Source organism: Vollenhovia emeryi, unplaced genomic scaffold (assembly GCF_000949405.1).
Source record: "Vollenhovia emeryi isolate VEMERY1.0 unplaced genomic scaffold, V.emery_V1.0 DF939227.1, whole genome shotgun sequence".
Taxonomy (NCBI): domain Eukaryota; kingdom Metazoa; phylum Arthropoda; class Insecta; order Hymenoptera; family Formicidae; genus Vollenhovia; species Vollenhovia emeryi.
Window position 1 is genome coordinate 652,661 of NW_011967139.1, and position 17,381 is coordinate 670,041.

Consider the following 17,381-nt stretch of genomic DNA (forward strand, 5'->3'; position numbering starts at 1 on the left):
GCACGTCTTCGGCTGCTGCGTGTGTTCGCCGCGACCGGCCCGTGAGAAAGAGAGAAAGAAAGAAATGCCGATCGGATCGTCGTCGGGCGGGGGGGGGGGGGGGGGGTAGCTTCTCCGTACACACATTCGCGTGGCGCATCGGCGCGCTCCTATCGAACGGATTAACTCCGTCGCGGCGCGATAACGCGGACGCTCCGCGCGGACTCGCGACGACAATGGATTTGGATATGAATCGAAACTGCGTCGGCCGATAGCGTCTCGCGGCCGAGACGGGGACGGCTGTTCGCCCGCGAACCGAGCTGTTCCGCGCCGAAATTCGATAACCGGGCGCCCGGCGGGGCCGAGAGCGCGCCTAAGGGCGCTATTGCATGTGTCGTGCGACTAATTTTTCGGGCGTGCTGATTGGCCACGAGCTAGAAGATTTCTAGATCCTCGAGGACTCTCTCCTGTCCTGCACAGCCAATCGGCGCGCTTGACAAATTTGTCGTACGACAGGTGTAACGGTGATCAAGCGGTCGATCGACCATGACTGGCCATGTGTTTTTAACGCGGAAAATTTATTGCGAAAAATATTACCTCGGCCAGGGTTTGAACCTGGACCTACCTTCACTCTAGGCGTCTCAACCAATTCGACCACCGAGGCATATTAGGTGTAACAGGCGTACGATCGTAGACCGGTATTCATTGCCCGTTCTTATGTTTAGGATCATCCTTAGGTATACTGTATTTTTAACCAATCGCAGAGCCGTATTAGCATCTTAAGGCAACACTTGAGATGATTTTGAAATAAGAATCGACTATGAATACCGGCCGTAGACCGGTATTCATTGTCAGGGGCTCGATCGTGAATCTCTCCCTCCAGCGTGAGCTCGTGACAAGTGAAACATTTCATTGAGGGATTTCAGCGAGGGGGAAACCGCTGAGGGCATTGTGGTGTATGCAGATTTGCGGCATCACTGGGCATTAGTTTGGGCATTAGGCCTTGCTGGGGGCATTATAAAGATAAAGTGAGACAATAAGATAAAGTAATGCCCACCGGGCATCGGTGGGCATTGGTGTACAAGATTTTGGTCAGCGCTTTCCCCCCTCGAGTATTTTGCCAATGAAGTCTTTCGCGAATTCACGCTGGAGGAAAAGATTCGCGATTAAGCCCCGGATCTTGTATTTCAAGACCGTCTTGAGTCTATCTGAAGATGCTAACGTTTCATTGGCCACGGAGTATCTAAAGGCGATCTCAATTCCCGCCCGGTCGACGACGAGCCGTTCGAATCGAACGCGCGAGAAGGAGACAAAAACGGATTCGTCGCTTTTCGTTAGCGTGAGATTCCTGCGTGTACACGTGGAAATCTAGACCCCCCCCCCCTCCCCACCCGTGTTTCCGCATTTGGCGCTAAACGTCTGAATATGTATCCGTCTGTCGCGCGGGACGATTTTATTTCGGGAATCGATTTCATCTCGCGAATCGGACAACCGTTTATTTAGCGCTAAATAACTGGCGCTCTCCCTCCGCCGCGGGGATATTTCGAACGTCCTTACGCGAACCTTCTCGTCGAGTACATAAACGTCAATTTAATATGTAGTTCCTGCCTCTCTCTCTTTCTTTAATTGTGCAGGGTTTATCTTATTTTTGCATAGAGAGAACACACGGGGAGATCGCGCATAGACGAGTCTCTCGGGCGCCCAGGCTTTACTGGGGCACGCGAATTCGCCGATCGAAAAGTGCCGAAGTCGCACGACACTTGCCGACCGCTCGCCGCGCCACGATCTTTGCGCGCGCGGGCGCGCGCGAACCACTCGAGAGTGTGGTGTGCACATCTATGTATCCCGAGACAGACGAGCCGATCCGCGCGCGCTGTACGTTCGACGGGGATTCGCGGCCGACGGCGAAGTCGACCGCACGGCAATTCCGCGATCTCTCGGTTACGTCGGGACGAGGGGGAGGGGGGGGGAGAGAGAAAAGTCCAGGGGAACCCCGGGCCGCGCGCGGCCGCGAAAACGTAACACGTTAACGGGAATAACATTATTAGCGGGAATAGATAGTAGAGTCTGACTATATATACGGGAATATATCGACTTCGGATAGAGTTGCCGAGACCAGAGCCAGGGGCTTTTGGGAACGATTCGCTGGCGCACGGCCGGGGCCCGAGGCTCGGCGGGAACGGCCGAGCGGCGCCGAGCGCTCGCCGCGCCGCGAAAGAACGCCCTCCGACGAGCCAACGAGCGAGCGAGCGGGCGGCCGCCAGCCAGCCAAGCCTGGCCGAGCTAGACGCGGGGATCTGTAAACGGAACTCTCGACCACGACGACGACGACGACGAGGCGGAGCGACCCCGATAAAAGACTCGCTTCTCCCTCGGCGTCTCGCGCTCTCTCCGTCGCGCACGTTCGCCGCCCGAGCGCGGATTATAACCTGCTTGACGCACGCGTGCACTCACGCGGGCGAGTAAAGGGCCGACGAGGACGCGACGATACTGTTACTCTACGTGACTCGGCGTGCGTGCGCGCGCGCCCGCCACCCCGGAGTTCCGTCAGCCTCTCGGTACCGTGACACGGCGCCCTTTGGCGGACTTATTGACACGACATGCGACGCCCGAGGAGAACGAGGTGGCACGCACACGACGGCGAAACGACGGCGTTGGCGGAATAAAAGAGCGAAAGAGAGAGAGAGAGAGGGGGGGGGGGAAAGAGCGCGCGCGTCCTCCGACGCGCGGAAAGAGCGAGGGAGGGGGGTGGCGGCGGCGGCGGCGGCGGCACAACCAGGAACGAATACTACCAGGAATATAATGCCCGCGTTAACCGGCACGCCAGCGGCAACGATGGCCCGATAAACTCGCTCGCTCGCGGCGCCCCCGAGGGAATCCGCGGCGCGAGGAGCAACGCTCCGCGACTCCGCTTCGCGCGTACACGTTCGGCTCCGCTCCGCGCCGCGCGCGCGTTCGACAAACATGTGAAAGCGCGACTCCGCGCGGTGGCAAAATCCGTTTCTCTTATTGTTTCTCTCTCTCCCTCCCTCTCTCTCGCTCTCGCTCGCGCTCTCGCTCTCGCTCGCTCGCCGCCTCCGGTTGCTACTCGTCGTGCCTCAAGTGGAGAGCCGGGTAACGCCTCTCCTTCGATCTCTCGCGTCATGCCGAGAGTCCTTGTGCCGCCGGACGGCCTATGTACCGTACATTCGCTCGCGCGCCCGAGGAAGTGTTTAATCGCCATCCACACGGACCAACTATACGCGGCCTGGTAGGTTGTAATGATGTTGCCTGAATTTTCTTTCGTTCCTCTCGGCCTCGCTCCGCTCCCCCCGCGCCCCGCCTCGCTCCGTCTCTCTCTTCCTTTCGCGGCCGCTCCACCGTCCCTACCTGCCCTCCTCTACCCTCCGCGTCCGTCTCTCTCGCCGACCGTACGCCTATCCTCGTCTCCGTTCCACTCTCTTTCTCCTTCCCGCCGCCCGCCCCGCCCGCCCCCTCGCCCAGCCTGAATGCACGCACACGCGCGCGTGTTCACGCACACGCAGCGCGGGGCCCGCTCGGCTGTGCCCGATGCCTCGTTGTGACGGACGACCCGTACCAAGTGCGTGTACACGCGGGCACATGCACCCGCGCGGGAGCGCGCGCGCGCACACACACGCCGATCCCGACCGTCGGGTATATACACACGGTTGTTGTGCGCGCTCCGTGGACTGTGGCCGAGGGACGACGCCGCGTGCCATCGCGTTGCGACGACAACGACGGCAACGATCGCGGCCCGAGGAACCGTCCGCCACGTACCGCTCGCCGACGCGCGGAGCATCGCGCGACGGGGACGAACGGCCGCTTCTCGTGCGCGATATACTAACCGCCCGCCGCCGCGCGCGGACTCGAATAACATGGGCGACATCGCCGCCGCCGCCGCCGCTGCTGGGTTCTCGCTTCGCTTCGCGCGGCCGCTCCGGACGGCCGCCGCCGACGTCGATTGATTTTTGAGAGACGGGGAAACACGCGCGATTGTGCCCGCGCCGCGCTCCGAACGCGCGCCCGACACGAGAGAGCACGCCCGACGGCGTCCGCGTAGCCCGACGGAGGCGGCGCGAGTCGCGCTCGACACGGACACCTCGCCGACGCAGCCAGCGAGCAAGCGGGACCCGACTCGGCCACGCCGCCCGGGGCCCCCGGGTGTCCCGCGGCCGCGCGGACTGTTTACATCGGGAAACGCTTCCGTGTCTCTCGTACTCTGTTTTTTTCCCCTCCCCTTTCTTTCCCCAACGACGACCCGCCTGTGACCGGACGCCAGTGATGAACCCACGGCGAACGTTCGCTGTTGTGTGCTGACCTACTTGGAAAAAGAGAACTACAATCAATATTTGCGGGCTGTTCGCACGATGTACGAATTTGGGATAGTTGTGTGAAAAGTTGCACCTTTGTAAGACGTGTACCGCCTCCTCGTCAGCTGTTCGTAGTCGGCGCGTCCACGCAGCTCGCCTGGTACAAACTAGCTGTAAGACCGCACGAGGAGTCGGGAGTCGAGCGAGATCTCGCGTCCTCGTTTAATATCTAACGCCCAGTTTCACCAGCGTCGCTTAACTTCAAGCTTGGCCACGCTCGTTCTTTGTCTCCCGCCAACTGTTACTTGGGAATGAGACAAACGTGAATCGAGCCGAGAGATTTAAGTTGGGCGACGTTTAGTGAAGCCCAAGTGATCCCTCTCTCTCTCTCTTTCTCTCTCTCTCTCTCTCTCTCTCTGGTCGCAGATTGTCATTCTGTGATTTGATCTGGATTGCAGGAGCTATCAGGACAGAATAGTAACGACAGTTCGAATGGACCAGCCTGCCCAGGGACACCGAACTCTCAGGGGATGAGACCTACCCCGTCACCTACAGGATCCACAGGTTCTCGCTCGATGTCCCCTGCTGTTGGTCGGTCTTTTTTACGTCTGTCTCTCTTTTCACTTCGCATCTGTATCTAACTAGAGAATTTGCTATTGCAGATCGCCCTGCGCAGGATATCCCAGAGACGCGGGAGCGCTCTTTCGCATTCTCGAATCGACTCCTCCCTGGGAAGGAAGTCACGCCTCGCGCTAACCTTCCGACGGATCTGGGATGTCCTGCGCAGCACGCTCAATGTATCCGTACAAAAATTACGTTTGCGTTCTATCTTGATAACGATTGTGTCGAACAAGCGCGGCTTGTGGACGTTACGCGAGAGTATCTACCGCCGCCTTTCTCTTTCCTTTTCGTTTGTCGCGCCTGACGCTCCGAGTAGTCCATGTGAAAACTTATTCTTCAATGTACAGGCCAACAAAACGTTCAGATGCCTCCACGTCCGTCGAGTAGCCAGTCGGATGGTAGTGGACCAGCACCGCGCATGAGTCACTCTCCTATGACCACTCAGGGTAACGATTCCGCTCTTATCATTCCGCTGCTCTCCTCATTCTGCGAAAGTTGGAGGAAAGTCCCTCAGTATGGGATAGCGGGTTTTCTGTTAAATTAACGGGCACCGTCAGGTAATTCCACCAGGAATTTCTTGCCCCTGGAGCCAAGTCTGTTTAGTGGAGGATTCATTGTTAGATTGCGTAATCGTGGCGAGAAAAGACTTGTGCTTGAACGTTGATGCTGAAAACCTGCTCTCTATCTCATAACAGAGGAAGTTCCCTCCGCTTACTTGCCTCGGCGTAAATTGTGAGGCAAAAATCGTAGCGGCAGTAAAATGACACGCCGATCGGTTTCAGGCGGTTACCAGCAACCATTGGGTCCTTCGCCACACATGCACAGCTACAAAATGAACAGCACTGGTCCTGGTGTAGTCCAACCGGGACCCGGCTCGACGGCTCTCGGTGGGATCAGCCCGATGGGTGGTGGGATGGGCTACGCGGCCGGCGGAACTGCCGCGGGTCAGCCCGGAGGTTATCATGCGCAGTCCACGTACGCGCCTCCGCGTCCTCACATGCAGTTTCCGCAGGGGTATCCGACGCCGGCAAACTCGCAACCACCACCCAACAATCAGTATCAGCCTCCCAACAGACCCAACAACTTGGTACAATATCCACCGTACGCGGTAATGAACGTTTCATTTAATCGACAATGCACCGGCGATGATTTATTTCATTGTTACGTCCAAGGGTAACGTTTCTCCCATTGTCTTTCAGCATAAAATGGGCTTCAACAGCGTGCCACCGGGAATGCCACCGAGTCCGGGACCGCCGCAGGTTTACGGCGCTGGCGGCACGACCACGATGGTACCACCGGGTACCCCCGGTGTGCCCGTCATCGGTAACATGGGACCGCCGGCGAGCTCCATGGGCCCGCCACCACCGTCTCCTAATCACATAAGTAACCAGCCGCCACCGCCCACCAGCTCGGCGGTGCCGCACTTACACACGCCGGCGGCCACGCCGCCCCTCAATCACGAGGGCAGCCCGATGCCACCGCCGAGCACAACACCGAACTCGCACCCCGCGTCGGCGCCGACACCCACCAGTCACAATTCCGCGGATCTCACGGCTGAGACTTCCAACGACAGCGGTATAACCACGACCGCATCAGGTGAGCCGGAAATCTCTCGAATCGAGTAGATTTTCATCTCGTTTTCTTTTTTGTAACTTTTGCCTCATCGTCGTCCGCGCAAGTGAATAACGAGATTGCACGTCTTGTGCGTAGGTACGTCAGCTATAAATGTCATATCTACTTCGAGTGGTACTGTGACGTCTGTAATAACAACAGGTCCAGACGGCACGTCTCTGGATGAAGGTTCGCAGCAGTCGACGTTATCTAACGCATCGGCTGGTCAGTGTTATCTCTAAATCTGCCCGTCTTATGTTCGCGCGCGATTTTAATCGCGTAAAACTGCGACACGGCGAGTCGCACGAGTGCTTCAATTATTTTAACCAAATGTATTGTAAACAGCCTCTGGTGAAGATCCAGCGTTTACACCAAAAGTGCGGAAGGAGATGATAGGGGGATACCACAGCCATCCTGCGACACCGCAGAGCACTGTCCCGTCTCCTGGCGCTGCTAGCATTAATTCGATTCACGAGGAATATTCCGACATGAACAGTCCTGGTTGGCCGCGTACTCCTGCTAGTCCTGTACGTATCACCCGCATGCACTTTTACACGCGATACACGAGTCTCATGGCGCTAAAATTAGCAGTTAACTGATTACCTCGGATGACGTCCGAATGCAACATATTACTTGAACTTTCAACATTTTAATATTTTACAGGTGTTTAACAGTCATGTGCCTCAAGACCCGTACAGATCTAAGGTTATTGTTTTTCACTACAAATATTTGTTATACTCGTCGAGACGCCAGTTGACTCCCCCTTTGCACTCTACGCTTTAGGCAGTTTTACTCTACACTAACTTTTCTTGCTTGGCACATATACGTATCATATTAATCCCTGCAGGTCACAGTGTCCGTAAAAAGCATCAAGTACCTGAAGCCTCATCATTTCGATATAGCATATATATTTAATGTACTCCTAATAATCTAATTTCTAATTTGCTTAGTAATTGTTTTTTTAGAGCCCGTCATTCATTACTAATGTAACATTTTTATTGGGCGGACGACTGTGACGGTACAATAATTAACTACTCCTTTTGCAAGATTGCAAAAGAATTATGATATAACCCCATAGTATAGTAAATATTACCACAGATTATTAGTACTACAAACTTTGCGGCAACCCCGTATCACTTTATGGACTATTTATTGATTATTATATACATTGATGTGCTTATTTCTTGCAGTCGGTATTTTGTAAGTTTCTCCTTCTATTTTGTCTCTCCATACATTGCGCAACAACAGAATGTTTACTTAATAATTATCGCATGCATCAAATTACTAGGCTGCATATTGCTCGATACCATTTAGTTTTCGATAAATGTTAAATAAGAAATTTTTTAACGTGCATCGGAGGGAGAGACTGCTCTCAGAATCTTTACTACTATTTGGTTTTAATCTGTGGATTTACCCGATATAAATGTATGTACTTTACTAACGGTAATGAAGGATATACGTATTAACAACTATTTCAATTAACATGTCTACCAAAGAGAAATAGAAATATCCAAAATGTTTATGCATGCTAGACAATGGCTACAATTGGGATTACGTTCGCAGCTTCGCAAGCGTAATAATCGTTCGATGTTTTAGTTAGATCAATAATACACGGCGAGACGTTTCTGTCGAATTTACATATTAACAATATTCCACGTGAGATTCTCCTCGGCGTATGCTAAAGTAGCGTAATATTGTGCGACTTTCAGAAGACAGATAGTCTGGCAAAGTTATACGAAATGGACGACTCGATAGAACGAAGAACCTGGCTGGACAAGCTGGTCAACTTTATGGAAGAGCGAAGATCACCGATCACCAGTTGTCCTACCATCTCCAAGAACCCCCTCGACCTATTTCGGCTTTACCTCTACGTGAAGGAGAGGGGGGGCTTCATGGAGGTATGCAAGGTGCAGTGTAGTTCCATCTAGCCCTTGGTGTCTTACATAGTTTTCGTATTGTTTTCATGTATTTTTACATTCTTTATACTTGCTCTGCACACTACATTTTTGAGGTGTCTTATGTCGATTGCTATACTCGCTATCGGTGCTCGATGGCTCAAAATATTTCTCAAGTCTGCGTCGAGCACGTGACAAAATTTTGACACGATTTATAACCGAAGATCCAGATCTGAAATTGAAATAATTCATATCGAAACACCTCAGAATACGCTTTGTTTTTACATTTCTATGTTGAATTGTGCATGATGTACGTATAGCTGTATTATTTTTTTGCTATTAGTATCACTTTCTCATAATCTGTGTCTGAACATTGGGAAAAGTAAGAAAAAGAAAGGCTTAACATATCTTTTCTTGAAGTAGTTGTTCAACAGTCGAATATGGAAACACCCTGATCTACAAACCTTGGTGCTATATGGAATTATTCTAATAGTCACACAGCGAAGATAAACTTTTAATGTCGAAATATTACAATAACGGTAATTCGTTCCGATTGTACTCTGTGTATTTCTCTCGTTATTAATTTATTAATTTTTTTGTTTACATTTGCATGCGTTTAGAGACCTCGCCGATTCAATGTCATTATCAATATTTTGAAACTGGTACGTCAGGTCATAGAACGTCGGCGATGCCTTTTGTATCATTGCGTTTATCTATTTCTTTTGGACATGCAGATCTTTTTGTCTGTGTTTGAGATTCGACGTGAAAGCGCTCTTTCGCGAACGTAGTAAAGAACACATGTGCGCAATCTCCTTCTGTAGGTGACGAAAAACAAGACGTGGAAGGATATAGCCGGCCTGTTGGGCATCGGTGCGAGCAGTAGCGCTGCTTACACACTGCGCAAGCACTACACGAAGCACCTGCTGGCATACGAGTGCCACTTTGATCGCGGGGGTGTGGACCCGCAGCCCATCATCAATCAGGTCGAGGCGGGCTCGAAGAAGAAGGGATCCAAGGGAACTGCTTCCGTACCATCGCCGGGTATGCTACTGCGTACACATATCATTTTACTTCTTCCCGAAATTTGGTCGTTTGCTCGCACAAAACTTTCTCGTCGTCAAGAGAACCGCTTCCCCGACTAGAAATGAGACTGTTCGTTCCCGCAGGTTCTTCCAATTCCCAAGATTCCTTTCCCGCTGCTGGATCGAGCAACGCTTCCATGGACGGCTATGGAAGCTACCAGGGTAGTTACGCGGGCGGCACACCCGGTGGCCCGTCGTCGGAGTACACGCCGCCGCCGCCCAGGCCACCCAGTCAAAGCAGCGCACCCTCCGCCCATCAAGGTACGTCTCGCAGCTTACAATCCCTTAGCTCGCCAGTAGATTTATTTTTACATCTCTCGAGACACGCACAGTGACGGACAGAGTGGTTACATCACTGTACATACTATAAAGCTCGAATACATTTGTACTAATCTTCCGGGAACGGGCGTCAGTTAGAATTGTACGACGAACGCTTTTGCTCTTGAAGGGATACAGCAGGGTAGTTACCAGAACACGGGCTCCTACCAGAACTATCCGCAAGAGCAGTACATTCGGCCGCAGGGAAACGCGCTGTCTCAGCAAGGGGAGTTCAGTCAACCGTACTCGCCTAGATCGCATTACCCTCCATACGTACCGGATGTCGACAGGTGAGAGAGAAGTCGTCACATTTCGCCATATTTCGCGCGGAGAAAAATATTCACGTGTCTTTGTCGCGTACAGGGGATACCCGGGTGGTAACATGCCGCCGAACAACGCTACTGGACAGGACATGTACAACAGATACACCGGCGGTCAGCAAGGTCCCGCTAGCTATCCCACGGGAACGCCTCCTAACGCGCGGAGCAACAGCTACCCGGCGGGACCGCAGGCTCATCCGGCTGCTGTGCAACAGCAGACGGCGACCAGCCAGCCTTCCTCGCCCTCGCAACCGCCGACCGTGTCGTCGTACTCGTGTCCGCAAGACTACTATCGACAGGAACAAGTAATACTTGATATCTTGTTACTAGTCGCGTCGTTATAGGCAATTTTTGGCGATTGTTTGGTACATGTACTAAAGCGCACCCGAGTGTACACTCGGAATTATGAGTGCTTTTACACTCGAAAACAGCCGTTAAGTTCCGATAGAAAAATTCATTTTGTTAAAATAAATTTTCCCATCGGATATCTCTCTTCTTTAGAGTCTTTCTTCAGGTGTATAGGCACTCGTGAAGCTGAGTGTACACTCTGGTACACTGGCGTATGGTCGCGAAAAGTCCCGTTTAATTTTTTATCGCTCAAGTTGTGTTCTGTGATTTGGAAAATTTTTGATGTGCACAGTGATGGACAGAATGGCTGCAACACTTTTTTTTTTTAATTAGTTGAAACGTAACCCTGAACCTAAATGCACGTTTCTAAACTCGTCAGAAACAAGTGCTGCAACCATTCTGTCCATCACTGTACAGTAAAGGAGTTAACAATCTTTCAATATCTATCGTCGCGTTGCAGAGTGGATACGGAGCGCCCGGTGGAACTCAAATATACACTGCGAGCGGAGCGGCTAACAAGAACATGCCGCCGCCCCCTCCGGGGCCCACTCAACCCAGACGCCACCCAGACTTTGCCAAAGACCAACAGTATCCCCAGTATAATCAGCAACGACCGGCGTATCCAGGTGAGATACTTGAATGTCGACAATTGTCACGCATTGTTATTTCAGAAGAAGCTTTGCAAGTCGAGTACTTTGGTCGCGAGTAACCCAAGGAAATGTGATTTCTTGCTGCAGGATGGCCAAATACATCTAATCAGTACAATAGTAATAGTGGAAACAACAGGGTTCAGTACCCGAGCCAGCAGGCGCCGTCGCCATCGCAGCAACCGCAACCGCCGCAGCCGCAACAAGGAGTCACCCAAGTCGTCACCCCTGCCCCGACCGCTCCAGCGGTGGTCGGCGGTATGCCTAGTAGTCAACAATGGGCCAGCCAGCAATCGAACAGGCCCGCACCCCAACCGTCTCTCAACACTATACCGCATCCGCCTCCACCGTGGGATCATCGCTACACGAATCAACCGTCCCCTTTGTATCCAGCACCCGGGAGTCATCAGGTACATTCTCCTCGCAAGTTGATCGTAATTTGACTCAGCGCGAAAGGTAGTTTGTGTTGACGAGAAATTTGACCTTATAGCATCCGCTGTTAATCAACATACTCCATGCTGTCGATATATTCTTTAATTAATTTCTGTTATAGTTTATTGTTGGGATATTGTCACATATTGTTTTGCAATGTGTGTCTTTTTAATTAAGATGCTCCCGAGACAAATGAGATTTCATTGTATTATTTTGCGCAGAACCAGCTCGGAGTGAATCCCATGATCAGCCAGCAACCGACGTCAAAGAGAGAAATGACATTCCCTCCTGACAGCGTAGAAGCGATCACGCCTCTTTTGTACAAGCGACGAAAACTGACGCGCCCTGACGTGGCGCCAGTGGAAGCTTGGCGCATCATGATGGCTTTGAGATCGGGTCTACTCGCCGAGAGCTGCTGGGCCCTCGACGTATTAAACATTTTATTATTCGATGACTCTTCTGTGAGTATATACTTTACTAGTGCAAATATTTTTAAGGCTAAAAAAATATATATATAGAAAATTAAAGAGATAATATGTACAACAAATGAAAGATACGTGGGAGAATTGTTAATAATTCTTTCGTGTTGCAATTACCTATGTACTATGAATAGATGTATTTTTTACACAGTAAAGAAGTAACACAAAATAAACACACACATGTGTAAAAAGTATATATATAATAAAAATATCTTTTGTTTACAGGTAAGTTATTTCGGATTGACACACCTACCCGGACTACTGGATGTTCTACTCGAACACTTCTCGCGTTCTCTCTCCGACATGTTCGAATCATGTGTAAACGACGACGATCGCTATTGCCAGGCCGCAGATGGTCCGGAGGTAGACCTCGGCGCGGTGACGCGCCCGATCGATTCGGAAGACCGGACGAAATTGCTGTCTACATCGAATTATACGTATCTCTCGAGGAGAGGACGCCCCGTCAAGATCGTCTCTCGGGACGACGATCTGTTCGTTCTGGACACGCGGAGGCCTTGGGATCATCAGGAGTGCGAGTCGGAAACCGAGCCGTGGCAAGTCGACACAAACGCGACCAAATATATCGTCACGTGTTTTCAGTCTGAAATGGGCTCGGTGCCTTTCGCCCGTTTGCTAAGGGACGAGAAACCGCCTCTGTTGCAAAAGGAAGTCGACAGCACGGATTTGAAGGACGAAGCCAAAGCGGACAGCGTCAGTGGTGTCCACGAGACGCTTGACTTTTCCCACAAGTCCGGCGAGCTCTGCGACAAGCAATCTAGCAAGGATAGTGGCGAGCGCAAGCAACAGCAACAACTAGACAAGAAGAAGAAGACAAAGACTCTGAGCGACGTGCTGTCGAGGATCAAGAAGGAACCCGTAGAGATGAACGATCTCACGAGGGAGCTGTTTGAGAAGAAGAACGACGGCTTCAAGAAAGATTGCGACAGCGAGGTGACGAAAGCAAACAACAATATGGGCGAGCACTTTGGCAGTGATGTGTCAAAGAACGATGAGGACTCGTTGCCGACGCAGAATGGACTGAATGAATCAACGGCAGCGACGACAGCGACGGTGACGACGACAGCGACAGCGACAGCGACAGCGATAACGACAGCAACGGCGGCGGCAAGCAACATCGACAACGCCGTAGACAAAAATGTCGAGATCAAGACGGAAACGACGGAAGAGAACGAACTGGGAACGACCAGAGACGACAAGGAGGGACCAAGATTAAACGTAAGAGATCCGGCAGGAACACTAAAGCGACGGAGGATAAGCGACTACGAGGACGAGAGCTACTCGAGGGACGAGGCGAGTCTCTACCTGGTGACGGAGACGCAGGACAACCTGGCCCGTCGTTGCGTGTGCCTGTCGACGATCCTGAGGAATCTCACCTTCATCCCCGGCAACGAGGCGGAATTCGCAAAGAACGTGACGTTCCTCAGTCTACTCGGCAAGCTGTTGTTGCTGCACCACGAGCACCCGGTACGGGCGCAAAAGACGCGCAATTACGACCGCGAGGAGGACGCGGACTTTGCGGACTCGTGTAGCAGTTTACAGGGCGAGGGCGAGTGGTGGTGGGACTTCCTCCATCACGTGAGGGAGAACGTTCTCGTGATGGCCGCCAACATATCCGGCCACATGGACCTGAGCCAGCATCCGGAGGAGATCTCGCGGCCGGTGCTCGACGGCCTCCTGCACTGGGCCGTGTGCCCGGCCGCCCACGGTCAGGACCCCTTCCCGACGGTCGGCCCCAATTCCTCCCTGTCGCCGCAGAGACTCGCGCTCGAGGCGCTGTGCAAGTTATGCGTGACCGAGTGCAACGTCGACTTGGTGGTGGCGACGCCGCCGTATTCCCGCTTGCAGAGACTATGCTCGGTGCTGACCAGGCTCCTCTGCCGCAGCGAGGAGCAGGTGCTGCGCGAGTTCGGCGTGAATCTGCTGCACTTCCTCTCGGCGGCGGACAGCGGCGTCGCGCGCACCATCGCCCTACAGACGCCCTGCGTCGCGCTGCTCGTCGCGTTCATCGAGCAGGCCGAGACCAGCGCACTCGGCGTCGCTAATCAGCACGGTCTCGCCGCTCTGCGCGAGAATCCCGAATCGATGGGCACCAGCCTCGACATGCTGCGACGCGCGGCCGGCACGCTGCTCAACCTCGCAAGGCATCCGGACAACCGAACTCTCCTCCTGCAACACGAGTCCCGCCTGCTCGCCCTGGTCATGAGCCAGATCCTGGATCAGCAGGTCGCCGCGATAGTCGCGCGTGTGTTGTTCCAGTGTTCGAGGGGTACGTAACTCTCTGTCGTCGGTCGGGACACTGGTACGCGATTCGCGCGGGTATGTTAACAGTGCCGACGGTCACGATGACGCTGATGATGATGAAAATTATGATGATGCGTAAGATGCACGCGACAACGACGACGTTGCGTACGAACGGCTGTAGTGCGTTGAAAAGGCGGACGTGCAGGGAAAGTGGGAGACAGATATATGTGACGGAGAGAGGCGAGTGACGAGGCGGGAAAGGAACAGAGAGAGAGAAAGACACGCGCACGACGTGATAAGAGTGCACGAGTGAAGGGACAAAAGTGCTGATGAAAAGCCATGGCAGCGCAGTTGTAGTTTTATATCGATTAAACAGGAAGTAAGAAAGTTTAATTATTGGTGTTAGCGTAGGTATACCCGATGCGATCTCCGCCCGTTGGTATACCTTCCCCTTCGAAGAATTGGAATAATATCGATAGTGTAAGATATTTCATAGTTAATGAAAGAAAAAAATGGTATACACACGTACACATAGAGAGAGAAAGAAAGAGAGAGAGAGGGACACACACATACACATATACGCAGTCTCACACAGATACACACAGGGACATACACTTGCAGTATACTTGCAAAGTATACACGGGACACGGATGCAAACACACGTGCATACAACACGTGGCACACGCGACATGCGCGCGCGTGCAACCGCGCGGACACGACACGGCAAACACTTATTATATATACATATATATATATATATAATATACACGTACGCACACGTACACATGCATACGCAGTAAGAAAAAGAAAACGGACTTTCAAGAGACAACGGTCAGCTGCATAATAATATATATACCAAGAATCATGTCGGCGAACCTTAATGGTGCGATGTGGAATGATATATCGGAATGATATATATAAATATTAAACGATAATATAATGCAAATTTTTATATTTGCATGTTTTGTGCTGTAATTAGCGAGTAATTAAGATATTTTGTAGATAACACACTTCCATTTGAATCTTATTCGATTTTCGTGCTGCGGCTACGGTGGCGCAAATATATACGTTTGCGGCTGTAAGGTTGCCGCGTGAGGTCTCGATTTTAGAAGCACAGGCAGAAACTAGAACTGAAGAAAGACATTGCTAGAAGAGAAGAAAAAAAAACTAATATACGTGTGATAAAGCCGCTGATTGAGAGGGAAGAGTTAGCAGAGAGAACGAGAGCGTGAAAGCGTGAGCGGGAGAGAATTAAGGAGCGAGGAAGCGTGCATGCGTGCGTACATGTTTATGTATTTGTGTATTGCGTGCATGCATGTATGTATCTATGTATGTATGTATATGTTAGAGGCTGCGAGAGGAAGGGAAAGAAAGGAAGGGATGGAAAGACGGAAAGAGCGGGATGACGAGAGGGGAGAGAGAAGGATTGAGAAAAAAACGATCGGGACAGTCCGTGCTCCGTCGGGGGACGGAGATGCTGCGAGCCCTCCTTTATTCTCAAAAATCGCCCGGACCCCGGTAACCGGTCCCCTCTATTCTGGGGAATCCCCATTCGGTACTCTTGTCTTTTGCAGCGCCGGAACGCCGTCGTGTCGTCCCGTTTCCAATCGCTTTACCCATTCTGCGGCACGGTAACGTGGCCAAGTTACCGAGTGCAACGTAAAACGGAAGCGAGAGAGGAATTCCAGTTTACAGGGGGAAGAGACAGCTGTTTCAGAATAGAGAGGGGATTCCGGAGTAGACAGAACCTGGGTCGACAGAACAGCACATGTCCGCCTGGACGTGTGCACGAGAGAGAGAGAGAGAGGTGTGTGCGTGTCTAATATGTTGCGCGCGAGTGCGATACGTGCGATACGGGGGGAGGGAATGGCTCCATATGTGCGCGTATTAATATAAAAGATGACTTTAGAGAGAGAAAGGAGAAAATGCGTGCGTGTGTGCGCCGCGTGTATGTATGCACGGAGGATGGGGGTGCCGGTAGAAAAAGGGGTGGGGACAGTGTCTGTGAAAAGAGAAAAAACACAAATATAGCTTGCGAAACTAAGTAACTGATTAATTTAGGTAGTCACTTCAATTACCGTTTAATTTCGCAGTAATCACTTGAATTCCTTAGATTTCACACTTTCGGTAAATGTTTTCTTTTCCTTTTTTTCTTTTTTTCTTTTTCGATGGCTTCCTTTCCGAAGAGAGATTTGAAAGTAGCGAATCTAACTGCAGTCTTTTTGGAATAAACGTATTTATAAACGTAATTAAACGCCGTTGTGATAACAAAAGGAAAAATATAAAGAAAAAAGGAACGGAGAGGCGGAAGATGAAAAACCAACATTGTAGAAGCAGACGAAACTGATTCTGGGCGATAATGTAGAAACGAATATATTAAAAAAAAAGATAAAGCAAGAAGATTTTTAAATTTAAGCTCGATCGTGCCATTAAACGATTCTAATGGGAATATATTTATAACCAAGATTTTATGCTTTTTCAAAGCGCGCATATACGTTATTGTAAAACTAACAAATACCGATTGTCAGCTTGCACATATTTTGACGATTCTTACGATACATACATCTAATTGTAAACTCCCACTCTCACGAACATTTACGCAGCAGTTGCAAGGAAAAGAAAAACTGAGAGAGAGAGAAAGAGAGCGAGAGAGACAGAGAGAAAGAGATAGACAGACGCATTGGAACTCGTCATCGCACACCTTCCACTGGTATACTTCCTCGTTTCGTAGAGAGAATGAATTTAAGAGAGACGGAATGACGATTTAGTTTTCACATACGACGTGTAGCCGTTTAAAACGACTCGAATTCTTGCGAAGACATACGATTTAGAAGCGTGTTGAAATAAGTTAAACAGAACACTTTCCCTGGTCCCAGCTTCTCCCCGACCCTAAAGTATCCTATTCTATAGATATCTAAATACATGTAGTTCTTAAATTATTTACTTTAGTTCGAGTGGAGATGCCTGTAAGTGTAATTTACTAAGACTTTTTGTAAATAAATTATGAAATAAACTAGACGTACTTTATCCAAGACGAAGATGCGATCTGACTTTGGCAAGATACAATGATAATGATG

The 17,381-nt window shown here is 51.1% G+C and overlaps 1 protein-coding gene across 4 annotated transcripts in view; it reads left to right on the forward strand.

Moving 5' to 3' along the window:
* The window catches only part of LOC105560602 (trithorax group protein osa), a 24,159-nt gene extending 6,821 nt beyond the window's left edge, over window positions 1–17,338 (forward strand). Inside the window, exons 1-18 of one of the 4 annotated variants that reach the window (XM_012009850.1) lie at window positions 2,760–3,229; window positions 4,748–4,880; window positions 4,952–5,086; window positions 5,258–5,356; window positions 5,693–6,018; window positions 6,110–6,506; window positions 6,621–6,746; window positions 6,867–7,048; window positions 7,185–7,226; window positions 8,231–8,428; window positions 9,238–9,457; window positions 9,583–9,759; window positions 9,947–10,106; window positions 10,180–10,441; window positions 10,945–11,110; window positions 11,222–11,541; window positions 11,785–12,024; window positions 12,268–17,338. In XM_012009850.1, coding sequence (XP_011865240.1) covers window positions 3,155–3,229; window positions 4,748–4,880; window positions 4,952–5,086; window positions 5,258–5,356; window positions 5,693–6,018; window positions 6,110–6,506; window positions 6,621–6,746; window positions 6,867–7,048; window positions 7,185–7,226; window positions 8,231–8,428; window positions 9,238–9,457; window positions 9,583–9,759; window positions 9,947–10,106; window positions 10,180–10,441; window positions 10,945–11,110; window positions 11,222–11,541; window positions 11,785–12,024; window positions 12,268–14,337 — 5,328 coding nt within the window. In that variant the 5' untranslated portion in view covers window positions 2,760–3,154 and the 3' untranslated portion in view covers window positions 14,338–17,338. Of the gene's footprint in view, window positions 1–2,759; window positions 3,230–4,747; window positions 4,881–4,951; window positions 5,087–5,257; window positions 5,357–5,692; window positions 6,019–6,109; window positions 6,507–6,620; window positions 6,747–6,866; window positions 7,049–7,184; window positions 7,227–8,230; window positions 8,429–9,237; window positions 9,458–9,582; window positions 9,760–9,946; window positions 10,107–10,179; window positions 10,442–10,944; window positions 11,111–11,221; window positions 11,542–11,784; window positions 12,025–12,267 lie in introns of those variants that run through there. The other 3 variants (XM_012009847.1, XM_012009848.1, XM_012009849.1) reach the window with 3 other exon arrangements.
* The last annotated feature ends 43 nt before the right edge of the window (window positions 17,339–17,381 follow it).